The following is a 16,945-nucleotide window of genomic DNA, read 5'->3' as shown; positions in this document are numbered from 1 at the left end:
CTCCTCTGCTTCCATACCCAATAGTCCCAGTTCTGTCTTGTACTGGGAGTCTCAGAGCTGTACGCGGTACTCCAAGTGGGGTCTCATGAGAAGGGAGGAGAGGGGAAAAATCACCTCCCGCTACTGGCTGGCCCTGCATCTATTCATGCAGCCCAGGGTACATTTGTGGGCTGCAAGTGCACAGGGCCAGCTCCTATCCACCAGTATGCCCAAATCCTTCTCTGCAGGGCTGCTATCAATCCGTTTGTCTCCCAGTCTATACTGAAATTGGAGATTGCCCTGATCAAAGTGCAGGACCTTGTACTTGGCCTTGTTGAACCTCATGAGGTTCCCGAGGGTCCACCCTCCAAGCCCACCAAGGTCCCTCTGGATGGCATCCCTTCCCTCAAGTGAATCAACTGCAGCACTCTGTGTCACCTGCAAACTTGCTGAGGGTGCGCTCGATCCCGCTGTCAGTGAATGATATATCATTATATAGTGATATAATGATAAAATACTCAATAGTATTGGTCCCAGTATGCATCCCTGAGGGATACCACTCGTTACTGGTTTTCACTTGCACGTTCAGGCATTGTTTGGAAGTCTTTGGACACGACCACCCAGACAATTCCTTGTCCATCTAACGGTCCATGCATCAAACCCGTGGCTTCCCAATTTAGGGGTAAGAATGTTGGGGGGGACTGTATCAAAGACCATATGGATGTCCAGGTGGGTGACATCTGTAGCTGTTCCCTCGTCCATTGATGTGTCCACCATGGAAGGCCACGAGATTAGTCAGGCATGATTTGCCCATGGTAAATCCATGTTGACTGTCTCTAATTCCCTGTCTTCCATACATTTTGACATATCTTCCAGGAGGGTCTGTTCCATAATATAAATACTGATTATTTGATACAGAGGTATCTGCAAAAGTACTAGTTAAGTTGCAGGTAGAAAAGCTTAGTGGAAAAACATAAGGTGGAGAAGGGACAAACTATAAAATAAGTTGCAGCACAGCAGTTGGGCTGTTGGAAGCATAATAGGACCTTTCTAAATGATGGACCAGTGTTGTGTTTGAACTCGGTTAGTATTTTCATTAATGACCTTGGTGTGGGTGGGACTGTGGTGGTAGAGCTCATTGGTAATGCAGAGTTAGGAGATGTGATGAACACAAAAAGAAAATGTGCATTTGATGTGTGCTAATAATAGAACATTTTGCATAGAAGTGATGAAAAAAGGAGTAAAACTAGAGACTAGGACTTAATCATAGGTTTATTGTGAGTGTGACAAGTCATGAAATGGGGCAAATGTGAGACTGTAATTTTGTAGTGAGGGAAGTATTAATGTCAAGGTTTGTGGCATTGATGAAGCTTTATCTGAATGCATCTCTGGCAACTCCTAGTCACATAAAATGAACCCAAATGGGAATGGTGCAAAGAAAACTTTATTAACATAAGTGAAGTAGAATAGCTTTGGCTTGTTAATCTTAGCAAAATGAAGATTGAAAGGGGGTCTGATTGCTGTCCATAAATACATCAGAAGAGGTAAGCATGGGGGAAAAGAAAATCTCTGTAGGCTAAAGGATAGGATTGGTATAAAAATGAATTGGCTTCAAGTGGCTATGACTGTATTTAGATAATTAGAAACTAGTTGAATTTCAAATCTGAATCATGTCAGTCTGAACCAACCTTCTGAAAATCATATGGGCAAAAATAGTTTTAAATTCATCAGATACCGTCTTACAAAATATTTAGTTTCATGTGGACTTCTGAAGGCTTCTCCTAGGTCATGACTTTACAATGTTCTTGAAAGTTTGGTAGGACAGCAGTGGTACCTAATTATGTACTTAAGCTAGAGCAGGTATGTCACGTTACGTTCCAAGACATTAGAATAGCTTGACTGAGATATGTGTTTAATGTCTTGTCTTTGTAAAAAGGGATGTTTGTGAATTTAAAAATCATATATGTAGGAGTAACTGCTCCATATGTGAAGTAAACTTAGTAATTATAGTTCACGTGGCATGATGTTGATTTACATGTTTAACATATTAACACTATGATGCTAATGTGGCCACTAAGAGTAGCAGACCAGTGAAGTAAAAACTGGTTTTTAATTTGAATGTCCACTGGCCATCTGTTAGACACGTTCTAAGTTACACCTCAAGATGGAACTTGAGCTGTTTCTGTAGAAGTGAGCTGACTGATCCTGGGAAGCGTGGCTGCTTTAACTCAGCTCAGTACTCTGTCCTGAAGTTGGTAAGGGAATGGAGTTTGTGGTCATGTCTGATCAACAAGACTGACTAAATGTAACATTTATTTGAAGCAGGTGTTTGTTTTCCTGAGTGACTGTAGGATGTACTTGTACTTGGCTTTCAGAAATCTAGGAAGACTTTATCCTAGTAGAATTAAGAGCTACCAGTTTAAGTAGGCTCTTAATGTGTGGCAGAAAGAATGTAACCAGATAAAAATAAATAGCAAGTAAAGAATTCACCATTTTATGGAGGTTAAGTTTAAGTAACAAACATGCCTTTGATGTTAGTAACATGACATTTCTTTAGTAACGATACTCTTTCAATTGGAAAAATATGAAGAATAGATATTTATGACTAAACTGGGCCTAGACTGCTAGATTATAAAGCTTGAGCTTAATACCAGCAGTAATGTCTTTGTATGAAGTTATTCCATGTTATACCATCTTATTAAATCTGATGTTTTGTTGTTAAGGCTAAAGAAACAGTTGTTCATATTTAGATGCAGGGCAATCTCCATTTAGTCTGTATTTTATCTAATATATAAAGCAGATAATGTTCTCTTTACCGGAATTAGCTGGTAATGATATGTGGCCGTACTTTACCCTTGAGATAGATGCTTATTGCATTTTTGCTGTGGTTTATTGGCTACTAACAACATTTTGGTAACAAGCTGGAATGAATAAGTTTTGATCCAGAAAGAAAATGTAAGGAAAATAATTATTTTGTCTGCTTTGAAATGCCACTGTATTGTATTTTTGTAATTTCTCTGTCCAAATGGCAAGCAGAAGGTTTCAACTCCCGTTTCTCTTATACCAGCTTCCAGTAAAGCATTCTGCCAGCATCTGCACAAGCACCTCTAATAAGCTGTGTAGCCGTATGGAGCCTCTGCCCCTTTGACAGAGGAAGATGCGCTATTTTAGGATTCAAAAATGGGCATTGTCTCAGCATTTTTTAGAAAGAAAAATCTCTGATAGACACAGCATCAGCATGGATGCTGACAGCATGTCATTGTGGGGAGCTCAGATAAAATCTGATGTTACCCCTGGTAAACAGTGCTAGCCTAGAATCAGCCTTCAGGAATTGTGGACATTGAGGTGTGTCAGCTTTCCTATAAAGCCCCTTTTGCATTCTAAATGTTACATGCAAGTTGATGATAAAACTATTTCTCAAGTGCCAGGGTAGAATAAGAAATTAAAGATTCTGTAATACTGTTCTACTGTATGAATATCTTCCTGAAAGCTATGATTATTTGTAGGTATTATTAATCTTGCACCTCATACCCTGATTATTTCTGATCATTCAGACCCATGTTGAAGTATTGATCCATGAAACCTAAGCCATTATGCTTCATAGACCATGAATAATTGTAATGTAGGTGATTTGTTAGAGTTGGGATTTTTCTTCCAGTTGGAGAAGGTATTTGAATGGTCATGGTTTTGGTATTTCAAGAGGAAGGAGTTATTTATGTTCATTGACAATGCATGTTATGTGTTCTCTTCAGGTTTTATTCACAGAAGTCTGAATATTAATTTCTTAAAACTAATTTATGGAAATAACATTCTACTCAATTTCTTTTGTGTTGGCTGTGTCATCTATGCTTTTTTCAGAAAGCCTATAAAATTAAATTTTGAGCAATTAAGTGCTTCATGTATATTTTAAGAATAGTTTTCTTATCTAATAGTCCAGGTAGTTTTGACTCGCCACAGAACACAAATATTTCTCATTTTTAGATGTCTTTCCTTCAGTACCTTTGGTGGAAGATGATCAGGTCAAGGAATACTTAAGTAAACTGGACCTAATAAGTCCATGGACCTTGATGGAATGCACGCACAACTGCTGAGGGAGCTGGTGGATGGAGAAACAGGCTGACAGGAACCTTTTGAAGTTCAAAAAGAAGTGCAAAGTCCTGCAACTGGGAAGGAGCAATCCCTGGGCACCAGTGCAGGCTGGGATTTGACCAGCTGGAGAAGCAGCTTTGCAGAAAAGGCCCTGGGAGTCTTGGTGGACACTGAGTTGATGGTGAACTGGTGATGTGACCTTGCTGCAAAGAAGGCCATGGTATCCTGGGCTGCATTAGGAGTGTTGCCAGCAGGTTGAGGGAGGTGATCCTTCTCCTCTGCTCAGCACTGGTGAGGCCACAACTCGAGTGCTGGGTCCATTTCTGGGCTCCCTACTACAACAGAGACATTGGACATACTGAACAGAGTGCAAAGGGCCACAAAGATGATGGACTGGAGCATCTCTCCTTTGAGGAAAGGCTGAGAGCTGGGACTGCTCTGCCTGGAAAAGTGAAGGCTGGGGAGGATCTTATTGACAAATCCCTGAGGGGAGAGTGCAAAGAGGACAGTGCCAGGCTCTTTTCAGTGGTACCCATTGGTGGGACCAGAGGAAATGGGCGCAACTTGAAACACAGGAGGTTACCTCTGAACATCAGAAAACACTTTTTTACTGTAATGATGACCGAGCACAGGCACAGGTTGTCCAGGGAGGCTGTGGAGTCTCTGTCCTTGGAGATATTCAGAAGCCTCCTGGACGTGGTTCTGGGCAACTGGCTCTGGGTGTCTCTGCTTGAGTGGGTCCCAGATGACCTCCAGAGGTCCCTTCCAATCTCAGTCGTTCTGTGATTGCTATGTCAAATGATAGGAAAGAAAAACAATTAAATTTTGGCCTAATTAAAAAATTCCTTATTGCATCATACAAATATACTATGTAAAAATATAGATTACATGGGACCATCTTAATTTAACTTTTCTTTATTCCATTGTTACTTTTGATTTCGGCAGAGCGAGCTGATGGAGACCTTACTCTGTTCTTACCAGGTCTATCCTAAAAGTCAGTTAACTTGTTCTTAAAATTTGTCTTTTTGGATTTACAATAGTACTGCTAGTTTTTATCCTGCTTGCTTGAACTCATTTCTCATTCATTAGCGCTCAAACTGTCAAATGCAGTAAAATGATGTTTCTTTGTCTGCCCAGCCTGACTTTATTGTGCACTGAAAGAAAACTGCCTTGCCTGAAGTTTGTTTTGGTGAAGGTGCCTTGAAGTGTTCTGTATATTTCAAGGGCTCTTGGGTTTTCAAAGGTGATGCAGCAGTTGTGAAAAAACAGCATTCCACTTAAAGCATATAATCCCAATTGAAGTTAATACTGTACCTTACACATTTTGAGGAGTTTGGATTCCTTTTGCCAGTCTGTGTACTTTTTAATGTGTACTTATATTGTTTTTAGATGTGGCTGAATATATCACCGTACCGTGCCAGTTTACAGCTTAAATAAACTTTAATTCAGTGCATAAAATAGAGTGCTTTCTGGCAGTCAGCTTAGGTGTTGCCTTTTTTAACAGCTACAGTTCAATGTCTTAAATTGAAGAGGGCAATATGCTTAACAATATGCAAACAGCCCAGAAGCTGTTTCTTAAAGTGCTGTTGATTTTGTTTAATAATGCATGCTCATTTTTGTGCAACTCTATACAAGTGATCTGCCTTCTAAATATAAAAGATTTTATGTAATTTAATAAAATTATGATTTCTTCTTATCCAATTTTAGGTAGAAGTGGAATTTTAAGACAGGTTCTGTGTGTACATTATGAAAGCCTTGCTAATTTTAAATGGAACTTCTTGCTAACTAAACCTGCCTGGTTTTTAGAAGTGCTTTGTTTGCTCTGTAGTGCCCACAACTAGAGATACTGACATTGGTCTCTCACCTTACCCAAGGGGACCACAGCCGAAGGAGGTTTGTCTAAGGTCTTCCTTCCTGCTCTAGAAAGGCATATTCACATCATTTTTCCCCTGGTGTTTGACCATCTCAGATGGTAGAAGGATGAGTTTTGGAGCTGAGACAGTGGACCCGTTAATTTGAAGAGAAAATGACACTGTTGATTAAACAGATCTCTGTATAGGTCCTGCCTATCCAGTAACATGTAGTATTTTGGTTTTACTGCAGCATAACTGGCAAGTTTATGGCAAGCTGGGAAGCTTGGCGCTGTGTTTCAGCAGTGGAAACTGGCTCTGCAGAATCTGTGGCATTTCTTCCTGCCCACTAGTTACTGTAGTCCAAGATGTGTAGTTGCCAGAGGCAACCCTGGCAGTAATGTTGCAGTAACTGCACTGCAAGATTGCTGAAGTAGAAATTCAGCACATAATGTTTTTGGAGATGTCCGGTATTTCTGAGTGTGATTAGGCAGTTGTCTCTCATTGCTTTCTAAGTCAAGACGACAGGAAAACTTGTGGCATGGATTGTCACGGCTCTATTCAAAATGGTTGGAATAACCTGGCACTCTCACAATTTTTATTCCAGGAAGATGATGTAATTGGTGTCTTGAATTTACACTACTAAGGAAGTTGCTGAACTCCCTGTCCCTTTTAAAGTAACTGTAACTACCAGAGGTTGTTAGATTGAAATTACAGGTTTATAAAGCAATGATCTGTCATTAGACATCATAGTTTATCATCTGTATAGCTTGAGGATTTGATTAGTTGATTACCACAGCTTCTAAAAACCCTAGTTGTGGATCCAGAAGTCCGTTGTATTAAGTTGTACAAATACAGGATAAAAGAAAGTCTTAAGCTTTTGTATGGTGTGTACAGTTAGACATGAGTCTGTCTGAGGTTTAAGTGCTTAAATAAAAACCTGCTTTGGCCCAGGTGTCATGCAAGCAGCAGGTGAGATGCTATTTTTGAGATTATAATGCTGTCCTAGTATAGCTGAATGTTTTCTGAGATGAAGTGGGCATGCATTTGTCCATTTTGGTGCATATTCAGAATGTCTGTATCCATTTCGCCTGTTCTTTTCCTTGTTTAGATGCAGTCTGTGTGGTGTGATCCAAAACATTTCTTCCTGGTTCTGTCTCCATCCTTCCCCTTTTTTTCTCTAGCAATGGTCATGAATAAGGGTTTTGCACTTAGGCTGTTAGTTCCAGTTTGTACTTTATTTCCCCACTCCCCTAGAGGGGGAGTTTGTGTGATTGTGAACTCCAGAATCCTCTTCAGGTGTTGCACAGTTTCTTTTTTGAAGGATATGTCATACTAATTTAGATTGTGTGGCTCCTCTGAATGGTAATAGATTTTTTTTTTTCTAATTTACCATCCTCCTGCTCCCACCTGTCCATGCTCCGATTCACGCTGTCAATATGCCACTGAACTACCAAAACAGCTGGGTTCTGCAGGACCAGTGAAATTCAGTCATCTTTTCCTTTTGTGCAGCAGTTTGTTACCACCTATTGATTAAATCTGTTGGTTGAGGTCTTGAGAGACTTTAAACAGCTTTTTTTATTAAAGCTTTTAGAAAGCAGGTGAAAGGTAAAGCTGTCAGAAGGGTGCTCTAGACCTTGGAAGAGATTTCAGCCCCCTCCGAAAGAGATGTCTGATGCTAAAAAATGTCCCTGAGCTAAAAGCTTTTTTTTTTTGTGAAGTATCCAGGAAATGCAAAGGAGGCCACTGCATTCATGTACCTGGGGAAGAAAAGCAGATTTCTTCTAATTATCTGAGGTATTAAAGCTGACAGTAAATATCAGAATAATCTGAAGAGTATTTCGGATCCTATCTCATTATTACACACTTTAAAAAGGCAGGCATGAGGAGACCTTTCATGTCTCAAAAGAAACATAACATCTTTTATTTTGGCTTAAAAACCAGTTTATCATCAGTTTATAAATTCATAGCTGCTTTGTCTTGAAACAAGCTGTCTTTGAATAGTATAGCTTCTTTTCTAGATCACTGTGCCTTTCAAAATGAGTCTTTGAACTGTGCCTTTTTTCTTTTGTGCAAAATATCCTTAGTAGAAGTAGTTGTGAAGACTGAGAAGCAGAGCTCCTCAGGTTGCCTAGAGTTGCAATTAAAAAAAAGCAACCTGCATCACTGAAAGCCGTATTCAAGGTGCTCTTTACCTCTAGGCACTGCAAGAGCAGTGGTTATTAGATGGCTAATAGTTAGTAAAACTCCCAAAATAACTTCCTCAGAAATGTGTGTGTAGCTTGAAAAACATAAATGTTTGGTGTTTTATGAGTGTATCACCAGTCCTAGATTTAGAGTATTCAGCTGCCTGATTTTAGTTCAGCTTGTGGTGTGGGTGACAGGAGCTGTTTTAAGTCACACCCTGTAAGTAAAGGCAACTGGATCCTTCAAGAACTATCAAGACACAAGTGGCAGAAAACTTTGAAGTAGTTTTGTAAATCTTCCTCTTGGGGGCTGTGTCAAGTTTGCTTGGACTGAGAGGGTTTTTTCATCCACCATATAAAGTCAGATTAAAGTGAAGTTTCAGACAAGTAATACCAATTCCTGTTTTCTCAAAAGAGCCTCATTGAATTTAAACCTATCTCACATGTATCTTCATCTACATCTCAATATTCTGGTTCTCAGTAATTATCTTTTTAGTTCTTTATTGATTTGTATCTTGGTGTTTTGTGTTAAGCATCTGTTTATCACTCTCTCAAAATCAAGGATTTGGAATGAGGTATAGAAACAAAGACATCAGTGAGCCCTCTAGTGTAGTAACATCTTTGATAGTAGCCAGAGTTATTTCCTTTGGAGTAATGCAGACACTTCTGTGGAATAAGATGTTGACTTCTGTGGAAAAAAATTGACTTCCTTTGTCTCATGCAATTAGTGGTTTTGTTGTACGTTAGCACTTATTCATATCACATATTTTTCATTGAATTTAGTCTAAAGGTTGCTTTCTTCGTAGTTTTTTAATAGAAAAGTTGTAATGTTTTCAATACTGATGAAAATTATTTTGTAGTAATTTAGTGTGTAATTTTAAACAACTGTAAAGGTTCTCAAAAGTTAATGTACACATGAAATATTTTAGAATATATTTCATGTTCATATGAAATACCATTTTCTAAGTTACATTCTTCTAGAGCCTGTGCAGTCTTGCCTTCAGATGACACGAGCATAAGGGAGATTAACACAGCTCAGAATGCTGTGAACCTTACTTTTTTTTTGTGCTATTACTGAGTGGCATTGCATGGAGGTGATCCCTGTTGGAAGATGTGCTTTTGCAGCTTGACGTTGAAATGATGCCTCTTGTTCCATCCAGTCTTGGAGGGAATTCCTATCCTGCTGGTTTAACATAAACTCAATTTAGAGAGTACACTGCACGGAATACGTAAATACAGCAACTACAACTCGCTTTTTTGTGGATCAGTTAGAATATATTCATAAGCAGAGTATCATCTCTCTTGCTTATTTTGAGTTTAAAAGATGAGGTTGATGCCTCGTTCTGTCAACTGTATAGGAGCTCAGAAGCCTACAAAAGTTGAAATCTCAAGAGCAGTTATTATATTTCAGTATCAGTGTTTTCTTTCTTTAAACAGTTGAAAGAATTCCAAAGGATGTGTTGCTTCTACTCCTAAAGAAAAATTTACTTTTGTATATGACCATTACCTTCTAGGTATTCCAAATGTTAAGAGTGATTTGGTAAAATTAGCATATATATAAATTACTTGCGTCAGCAGCTTGAGTCTGTCATACTATTTAAGAGTTACTTGTTCATTGCTGTCATGAACATTATTATAACTAAGGTGATAGAGCATGCTTAGCATGTAACACAGTGTATGTGCCTACCAACCAGATGCATGATTTAACTCGCTTTTAGAGGTTTGTTGGCATCAAGTTATATTTTAAGAGTTAGTTGTACTGTATATAAACAGATTTCTTTTCCAGAGATACATTTATATTTAAAAGAGAACCACCTTTTTTTTTTTTTTCAGGTCCCTTTACAGATGTAGTAACTACAAATCTCAAACTACGAAATCCATCAGATAGAAAAGTATGCTTCAAAGTGAAGACCACAGCACCTCGCCGATACTGTGTGAGGCCCAACAGTGGAATTATTGACCCAGGATCATCTGTAATTGTGTCTGGTAAAAACAAATATATGCAGTTCTAGATTACATGCTTCTAAGGCCTTTAATAAAAGTTCTGTAATGCTTGATCTTAAAGACTATTTGAAGATATCAGTTTTTTTAAAAGTTAGTTTAAGAGTAGAACTCTTTCCCTTCATTATGTGATGGCAATCTGATGTAGAGCTGCAATGATATGGTAAAAAATGCTCCATGTAGAAATACTTGCCATTTGTCACATTTATCTGTGGCTCTCTGAAAGGCAGAAAAGAAAGTTGGAAATGGGCAGTGACATTAACAGTACCTTTGCTTCAGACTGCTATGTTCATGAATCTTGAAGTAGAGCATTGCTTGGCTGCTCCGGTCTGTTTAAAGTATAACATTTCATAGTTCATTGCATTTTAAAAAAATTCATGTACAATTGTAGGCTAGTTTTTTTGACTGTAGTATTGGTCCCTGAACTCTATTGTTTCATAATTCTTCCATTTATCACAGTAGTTTGTGCTAAGGGGCAATAATTAAATTGCTTTTAAAAAATAAGAGTTTCTGTTGGTTTGGATATGTGGAACAGTTTGTAGCCCTTACATTTGAAAAATCTAGTACGTTTCACTATAGAGACATTCTCCTTATCCTGGTGGGTGGTATTTTTATTTTGGTTGGATTTTGGTTTGGTTTGGTTTGGCTTGGGTTTTTTTGGTGAGGGGTTAAAAAAAGAAGTTGTACTTTTCAGCAGAGTGTAGCCCTGAAGCCAGGCAGTGTTATCTTTTTTTTTTTGCATGAACCTCCATGTGGGTTTGGTTTACATACTTCATACTGACAATTTTGATAACTGATTTTGATAACTAGATGTCTAATAGTCTAATCCTGTAGTGGACTGTAAGTCCAGAAGATGAGGTCTTAATAATGTGGGAGTGGACATTCTCAAGAAGATGGGAAAAGACTAGATATCAGTCTTCTGATTTGGCAAATGATTTTCGTAGGTCATTCTCCTGATGATGTTGAGATAGAATCTCTAGGAAAAGGGAATTCTAAAACCAGTATTAGGTGAGAAACTTTTTATTTCTCTGGACCTGCCATATTTCCCAGCTCGGAGAGAGGGGAATCCCCTTTTTATAGGCTATGGTCTTGTAGAGATCCTGTAGGCTAGGTTGTAGAGATCACAGGCAAGAGGTCCAGCATCCTGTGGATGGAAGATCATTTTACTGAGAATTGGTTTAAGATATAGTCAAAAACGTGCTTTATTTCCAGCTACGACTTACAGCCATTTTGTCCTAGCTGTCTGTTTGATCTGGTATCCGGGATCTTTACAGTGGGTAGTCATACATCACAATCTTGATGGGCTTTCTCTTCAGGGATTTGAATAGACTGAAGGATTCCATCCTATGTGTTTTCATAGGTACAAATCATCCTTTTAATGCTTTAAATATTTTGGCTTTTTACATGAGTCAGTAGTGGAGCTGTAAACAATATTTCAGCTTCAGGATCACCAATAAAGGGAAACAGTGTCATACTGCTCAACTTTTCAGTTTGCATAGCAGGGAATCTTTGATTTGCCTATTTCTGTATTACTGGATTCTCATGCAGTTATTCAGCTACAGTGACCCCAAGATGCTTTCAAGTGCAGTTGTTTAGTTATAGTGACTCCACAGTGCTTTTTAGAATTGAGTTCTCTTCCCCAAAGTGTCAGCTTCATCTTTTTGTTTTTAAGCATATAATTTCTTTCGGATCACTTGGTAAACTAAATCCACAGATTATTTTTCTAGTGACCCACTTTATCTCATCAGTCTCTGAACTGAATGTTTTCAGTGCTGAGTCATCTTTCATATAATTAAAAATAGATTTCTCTCACATTGTTGTGCAGAGAGAAATAACTATAGGATACTGTGGGCTGAAACTCTTATGTTCAAAACTAAATGTTGAGATACTGTTAGCTGTCTTCAGCCTGTTTAACGCGTCGTGCTGATTCAGAGCCAAGTCAGTCTTTAATTTCATTGTGGGAGATGTGATTTTAGTCATTTTAAGGAAGTCCACGGACATTTTTTTATCATTCAGTTGTGAATCACTAACTAACCTTCTTCAGCCATGTGTATTCATTTTTTCCAAAACCACTAATTTGATAAGACCTGTTTTTCTTTACCTTGATGCCTAAATTTACTATTTATTATCACATCATGCTTGTTGTTACCTTGTTAACAGCAATTTCTTGTTGTTGATTTTTCTTTTCATAATACAGCGTGTTACTCTTCTTCTTTCACATCTTATTGCTGTTACTTGTTACTGTTCTTCCTTCTGCTTCTGTGTTCTTCTAGCTATATCAGTGTTGCTGCTACAGTTTTTTCATTGCCTTAAAATAGGTACACGTATAGATACCTAGTACAGGAGTCCATGTAATTGTTTTAATATTTTTCTGAAACCACTTCAACTTCTCTTTTAATTTTGTATGAAGATATACTGAACTGGAATTCCCATTCTGTGGAAGGCAAGTGTACGTACACTGCCAAATAATTAATCTTTTCAGTTCACTGAGCCCTCATCCTCTGGTAGACCAAGTTGCAAGTGTACCTACAGACACATGTTTACGTGTAATTTTTCTTTTGTCTCACTCATGGGACCTGTTTGTTCATATTTGTATATGAAATGTCTTTTAGCTATAGTAATTAGAGAAATAATTATGTCAGCTACACCAGACTCTGACCTCTCAGTACCTGTTGCTACAGTGTATGTCTGCTCTATTTTCAACATTGCCTTTGCATTTTAACTTTCAGTGGTTGTTCAGTGAAGAGAAAATCTAAAGTGGATAGCATGGTTGCTACAGGGATTAGCTGAAGAATCACAGTTTTATGCTTTATTTTTTCTTTGGAACAGTAATGCTGCAGCCTTTTGACTATGACCCAAATGAGAAGAGTAAACACAAGTTTATGGTACAAACAACCTATGCACCACCAAATATTACAGATATGGAGGCAGTGGTAAGTAAAAATGGAGAGAAATAACTTGTGTATTTTTTTTTTCTTAAAAATCTAGGCTTAACTGTAAATGATTCATGTTTTTGCAGTTTCTTTTTGGAGAAGAATTGTTTTTTTTCTGAACAAGGGTGACTTCATATGTGATTCAGGGTTTTTAATATGAAATACAAGGTCAGTTCTTAGAACTTGCCTAGTGAAGTTATTGAATGGAAATAGTAGTGAATCTAAGGTGAGGTCAGGTCAGTTCAGTGTGGAAATATGTACATGTTGTACCTTATATGCAGCTAATTTAAAGGGGATAAACAGATTGTATTTGAAGGAATCAAGAGTATATTTGAACAACAAGCCTGAAGCTGTATGAAATGGGTGCATTTGGTATGAAAAGTGTTTTAGTGAATTGTTGAATGGGATTATAATGAATTAAAACATTTCAAGACTAAGATGTGTCTTTCTACAAGATACCAAGTGACTAAAGAGGACATAAATGATAGAAAACATGTTCTGTTTTTTAATAGATTCAGTTCTTAGGCAGGGTTGGTCTGATCCGGAAAAAAGGTTTGTGCTTTTTGCTTCAGAAGTAGAGCAGCTGTTTCTGACATTACTGGCTGGCTGCAATGGGAATGAAGCCTTCAGTTGTCAGAACAAGCCTTTTAGGGTGCTTGTGGACTCCCGTAAGTGTGTATTTTAAGATGGAGGTCAGCGATGCTTCTGTCTCTATAAACTGTTGTAAGGAATGCCTGGGTTTACACAAGTACATTTGATGTTCTCTCAAGGCAGAGAAGGAGAGGGGAAACAAAGAATAAAGATGAGGTTTTACAAATCACTGAAGACCACTAGAGCTTTCAGGTTTAGACTCTGTCCCCTTCTATGAAGGGAGAGAGTACTGTGGCATCACTCTTCACTGAAAACAGTGGAAAACCTTTTAGATTTTGTGAAGCTTTTGAGATATGTAGCTAGAAAGTTAGCATCTGTCTTCCTTGTTGGTCTGGTTTAGTTTTTCTTAATATGCTGTAATAGCTCTTGGTTATGTGTGGTAAATGAAGCATAACTATTTAGTGAGGATGTAAAAATCAACTTTAGAAATACCTTTCAAATAACTGCTTTCTTAGTGTGTTCAAGTATAGAATGCTGAGAAACAGATCTTGCAGAAAATCGGTAATTGTAGTTCTACGTTACTGTGCAACTAATGCCACTGGGAAAAAAAGAAGAAAAAAATTATAGGAAGGATGCTATGAAAAACCTGAATGTTCAAGTATGTAACACCTACAGTTCCAAGGTAACTGTAGAGGACCTATTAGAAAAATTACTGCGGACTTCAGATTAGTCTCTTGAGCCTAAAGATTTAAGGAAACTACATGACATATGCTTTGAAAGGTGATTGTCAGTTGAGCAGAGAAATTCTAGCATATTTCAGTTATTTAACTATATTGATAAGCATTGGAATTTAAAATGTTTTTTATAAACAGCTTTGAAAAATTCTCTAGGCCCAAATTGTTATGTAATATGCAGTAAAAGGAGGAAGTGCTTAAAATCTAAAATATGAAGAACTAAAGAAATTTACTATGGAACAAATATAGAGTCATTAAAAAGTGTCTTTCAATCTCCTGTTTAAAGTTGGTGCTTCCAAGATGGAATATAAGAAATACATTTACTGAGGCATAATAGAACTTCCTTCTCAAACTGACTCAGGTGGTACTTGTTTCTCATTGTGTGTTAAAGAAACTGCTGCATTGTCCCCTCCCTGTCCCATACAAACCTCTGATGGATCCATCCTTACATTCCGTTTACTCTCTTTAATTTCCAGACTTGAATAACCATTTCTGGCTTTTGTTGCTTCACAGTAATCAATGTGAACAAAAAGCATAGTTCTTAAGCAAGTCTGAAAGTTGCAGCTAGGGTAAGGATAGTATCCAGCTGTAGAGGAGGCAAGTACTGAGAGCAAGCTTATGAACTGTTCAGATGTTTGCATGAGTCTGGCAAGTTAAGTAACTCTATTAATTTTTGTCTTAGTGGAAAGAAGCAAAACCTGATGAGTTAATGGACTCCAAATTGAGATGTGTGTTTGAAATGCCCAACGAAAATGATAAACTGGTAAGTAAGGGGTAAGAAATTACCGTACACTGACTGATAGGATCCCACAGAAATTTGAGGGGTTTTTTAACCTGTTTGATTTAATGATTAAATGGATCGAAGGAATTTGTACTAAATTAGACAGGAGGGGTGTTCAGTATATGACTTTTTAAGGATTCATAGAATCAGAGAGCAGCCCAGTTTTAAAGGGACCTTGAAATACCATCTGGTTCAACCTTTTCTCTGAAAGGGAGCATGCTGTCAACCACATCTCAAAAACCTCCAGCAATGGAGACCAGTGCCAGAAATTATTATTCTTTTTTTACTTATTGATTTGCTGTCAGACTTAAAAAAAAAAAAAAAGAAAAAAAAAGAAAATCTTTGATACTGCATACCGTGAAAAGCGAATTGCATTGTTTTCTTTATAAAGTATTAAATTATTTTCAATTTTAAAAATAGTGTTTCTAATTCAGTTCAATTAGAGAAGAAAGTACTGATTAGGAATTAATGCATGCTTTGGGAATCCTAAGTAAGGTAGTGGTAAAGACAAATAATCAGACAAAAAAAGCACCTATTGCCTCTTTCATGCTCTTGCCTTCAGACAAAATCTGTTCTGGTTGTGTAGGAGATGACAGTTTAATTGTATATAGACTGAAGATGTCTGTTTTGTGTTGCCTGATATTTGGAATAATAGTTAACTGTTAGTTGCCTAGAAGTTTTGCAGAATATGACTAAATTCCCAAGCATTAACATATTTTTTACCTTCATACTTGAAATTCTGATTTATGGAGTCTTAATACTGTATATCCTTTTTCGGAGGGGGAGGTGGGTTTTTTCGGTGCTGCTTTTAACATCATGAATGAGAGAGCTTAAGTAGGATTTCTGTTAGCAACCTTACTGCCTTTATGGCTTTGAGATTTTTTTTTTAGTACTGTCCAGAGTTTGTGATAGTTTGTAACACATGTATGGGGGTAAATAGCATGAATGCATGCATGTAAAACCATGATCCAGGTACTAGACAAATGAAACTGGGGAGAAGCATTGCTGGACCTGTCTTTCACCAGTATGGATGAGCTCATTAAAGAAGTTAAGGTTGGAGCAGCCTGGGCTATAGTGACCTTGCCCTGGCTGAGTTCATAATCTCAAGGAACATAGACCTGGTAAAGACTAAAACCCTGAATTTTAGAAGAGCTAACTTCCAGCTGTTTCAAGAATAAGTGGATGGGATTCCCTGGGAAACTGTCCCTAGGGACAGCTCTCTAGGGCCACTCTTAAGGGGCTTTAGGCCCCTTTAAGGCCACGAGTGCAAGAGATCTCTATCCTGATATGTAAGAAATCAAGGAAGGCAGGCCAAAAACCGGCATGGCTGAGCAAGGATCTGCTTCTCACATTGAGGAGTTAAGAAGGCAATGCAGAGCCAGTGGAAGCAGGGACATGTGACTTAGGAAGTACAGGGATATAGTTTGGGTATGTAGGGATGGGATCAGGAAAACTAAGGCACAGGTGGAATCGGATTTAGCAAGGGATGTGAAGAGTAACAAGAAGGGATTCTTATGACTTATGTCAGAAAAGAAAGGTCAAGGACAGTGAATCTCCCCTGTTAAACAGGGAGAACTGGTAGCAGCAGATGTGGAAAAGGCTGAGGTACTCCTTGAGTTCTTTGCCTCAGTCTTCACTGGAAGTCAGGCTTTCCAGGTGATATGGTTTGAAGCTGGCTCCCTGCCAAGTCTCCAAACCTTACCACAAGAAGTTGTCCCCCCCCAAACCTCAGAGAGAAGAGGGAAAAAAACAACCAAGAAAACCGAAACGAGAGAGAGACAGCTAAAGCAATATATAAAAA

The 16,945-nt window shown here is 38.1% G+C and overlaps 1 protein-coding gene across 1 annotated transcript in view; it reads left to right on the top strand.

Moving 5' to 3' along the window:
- The window catches only part of VAPA (VAMP associated protein A), a 29,350-nt gene that overhangs the window by 6,761 nt on the left and 5,644 nt on the right, over window positions 1-16,945 (top strand). Inside the window, exons 2-4 of the mRNA XM_017819516.1 lie at window positions 9,938-10,090; window positions 12,935-13,038; window positions 15,046-15,126. Coding sequence (XP_017675005.1) covers window positions 9,938-10,090; window positions 12,935-13,038; window positions 15,046-15,126 — 338 coding nt within the window. The remainder of the gene's footprint in view (window positions 1-9,937; window positions 10,091-12,934; window positions 13,039-15,045; window positions 15,127-16,945) is intronic.

The sequence above is a fragment of the Lepidothrix coronata genome, unplaced genomic scaffold (assembly GCF_001604755.1).
Source record: "Lepidothrix coronata isolate B3197 unplaced genomic scaffold, Lepidothrix_coronata-1.0 Scaffold75, whole genome shotgun sequence".
NCBI classification, from domain to species: Eukaryota; Metazoa; Chordata; class Aves; order Passeriformes; family Pipridae; genus Lepidothrix; species Lepidothrix coronata.
This window is presented reverse-complemented; position numbering and strand designations above follow the sequence as displayed.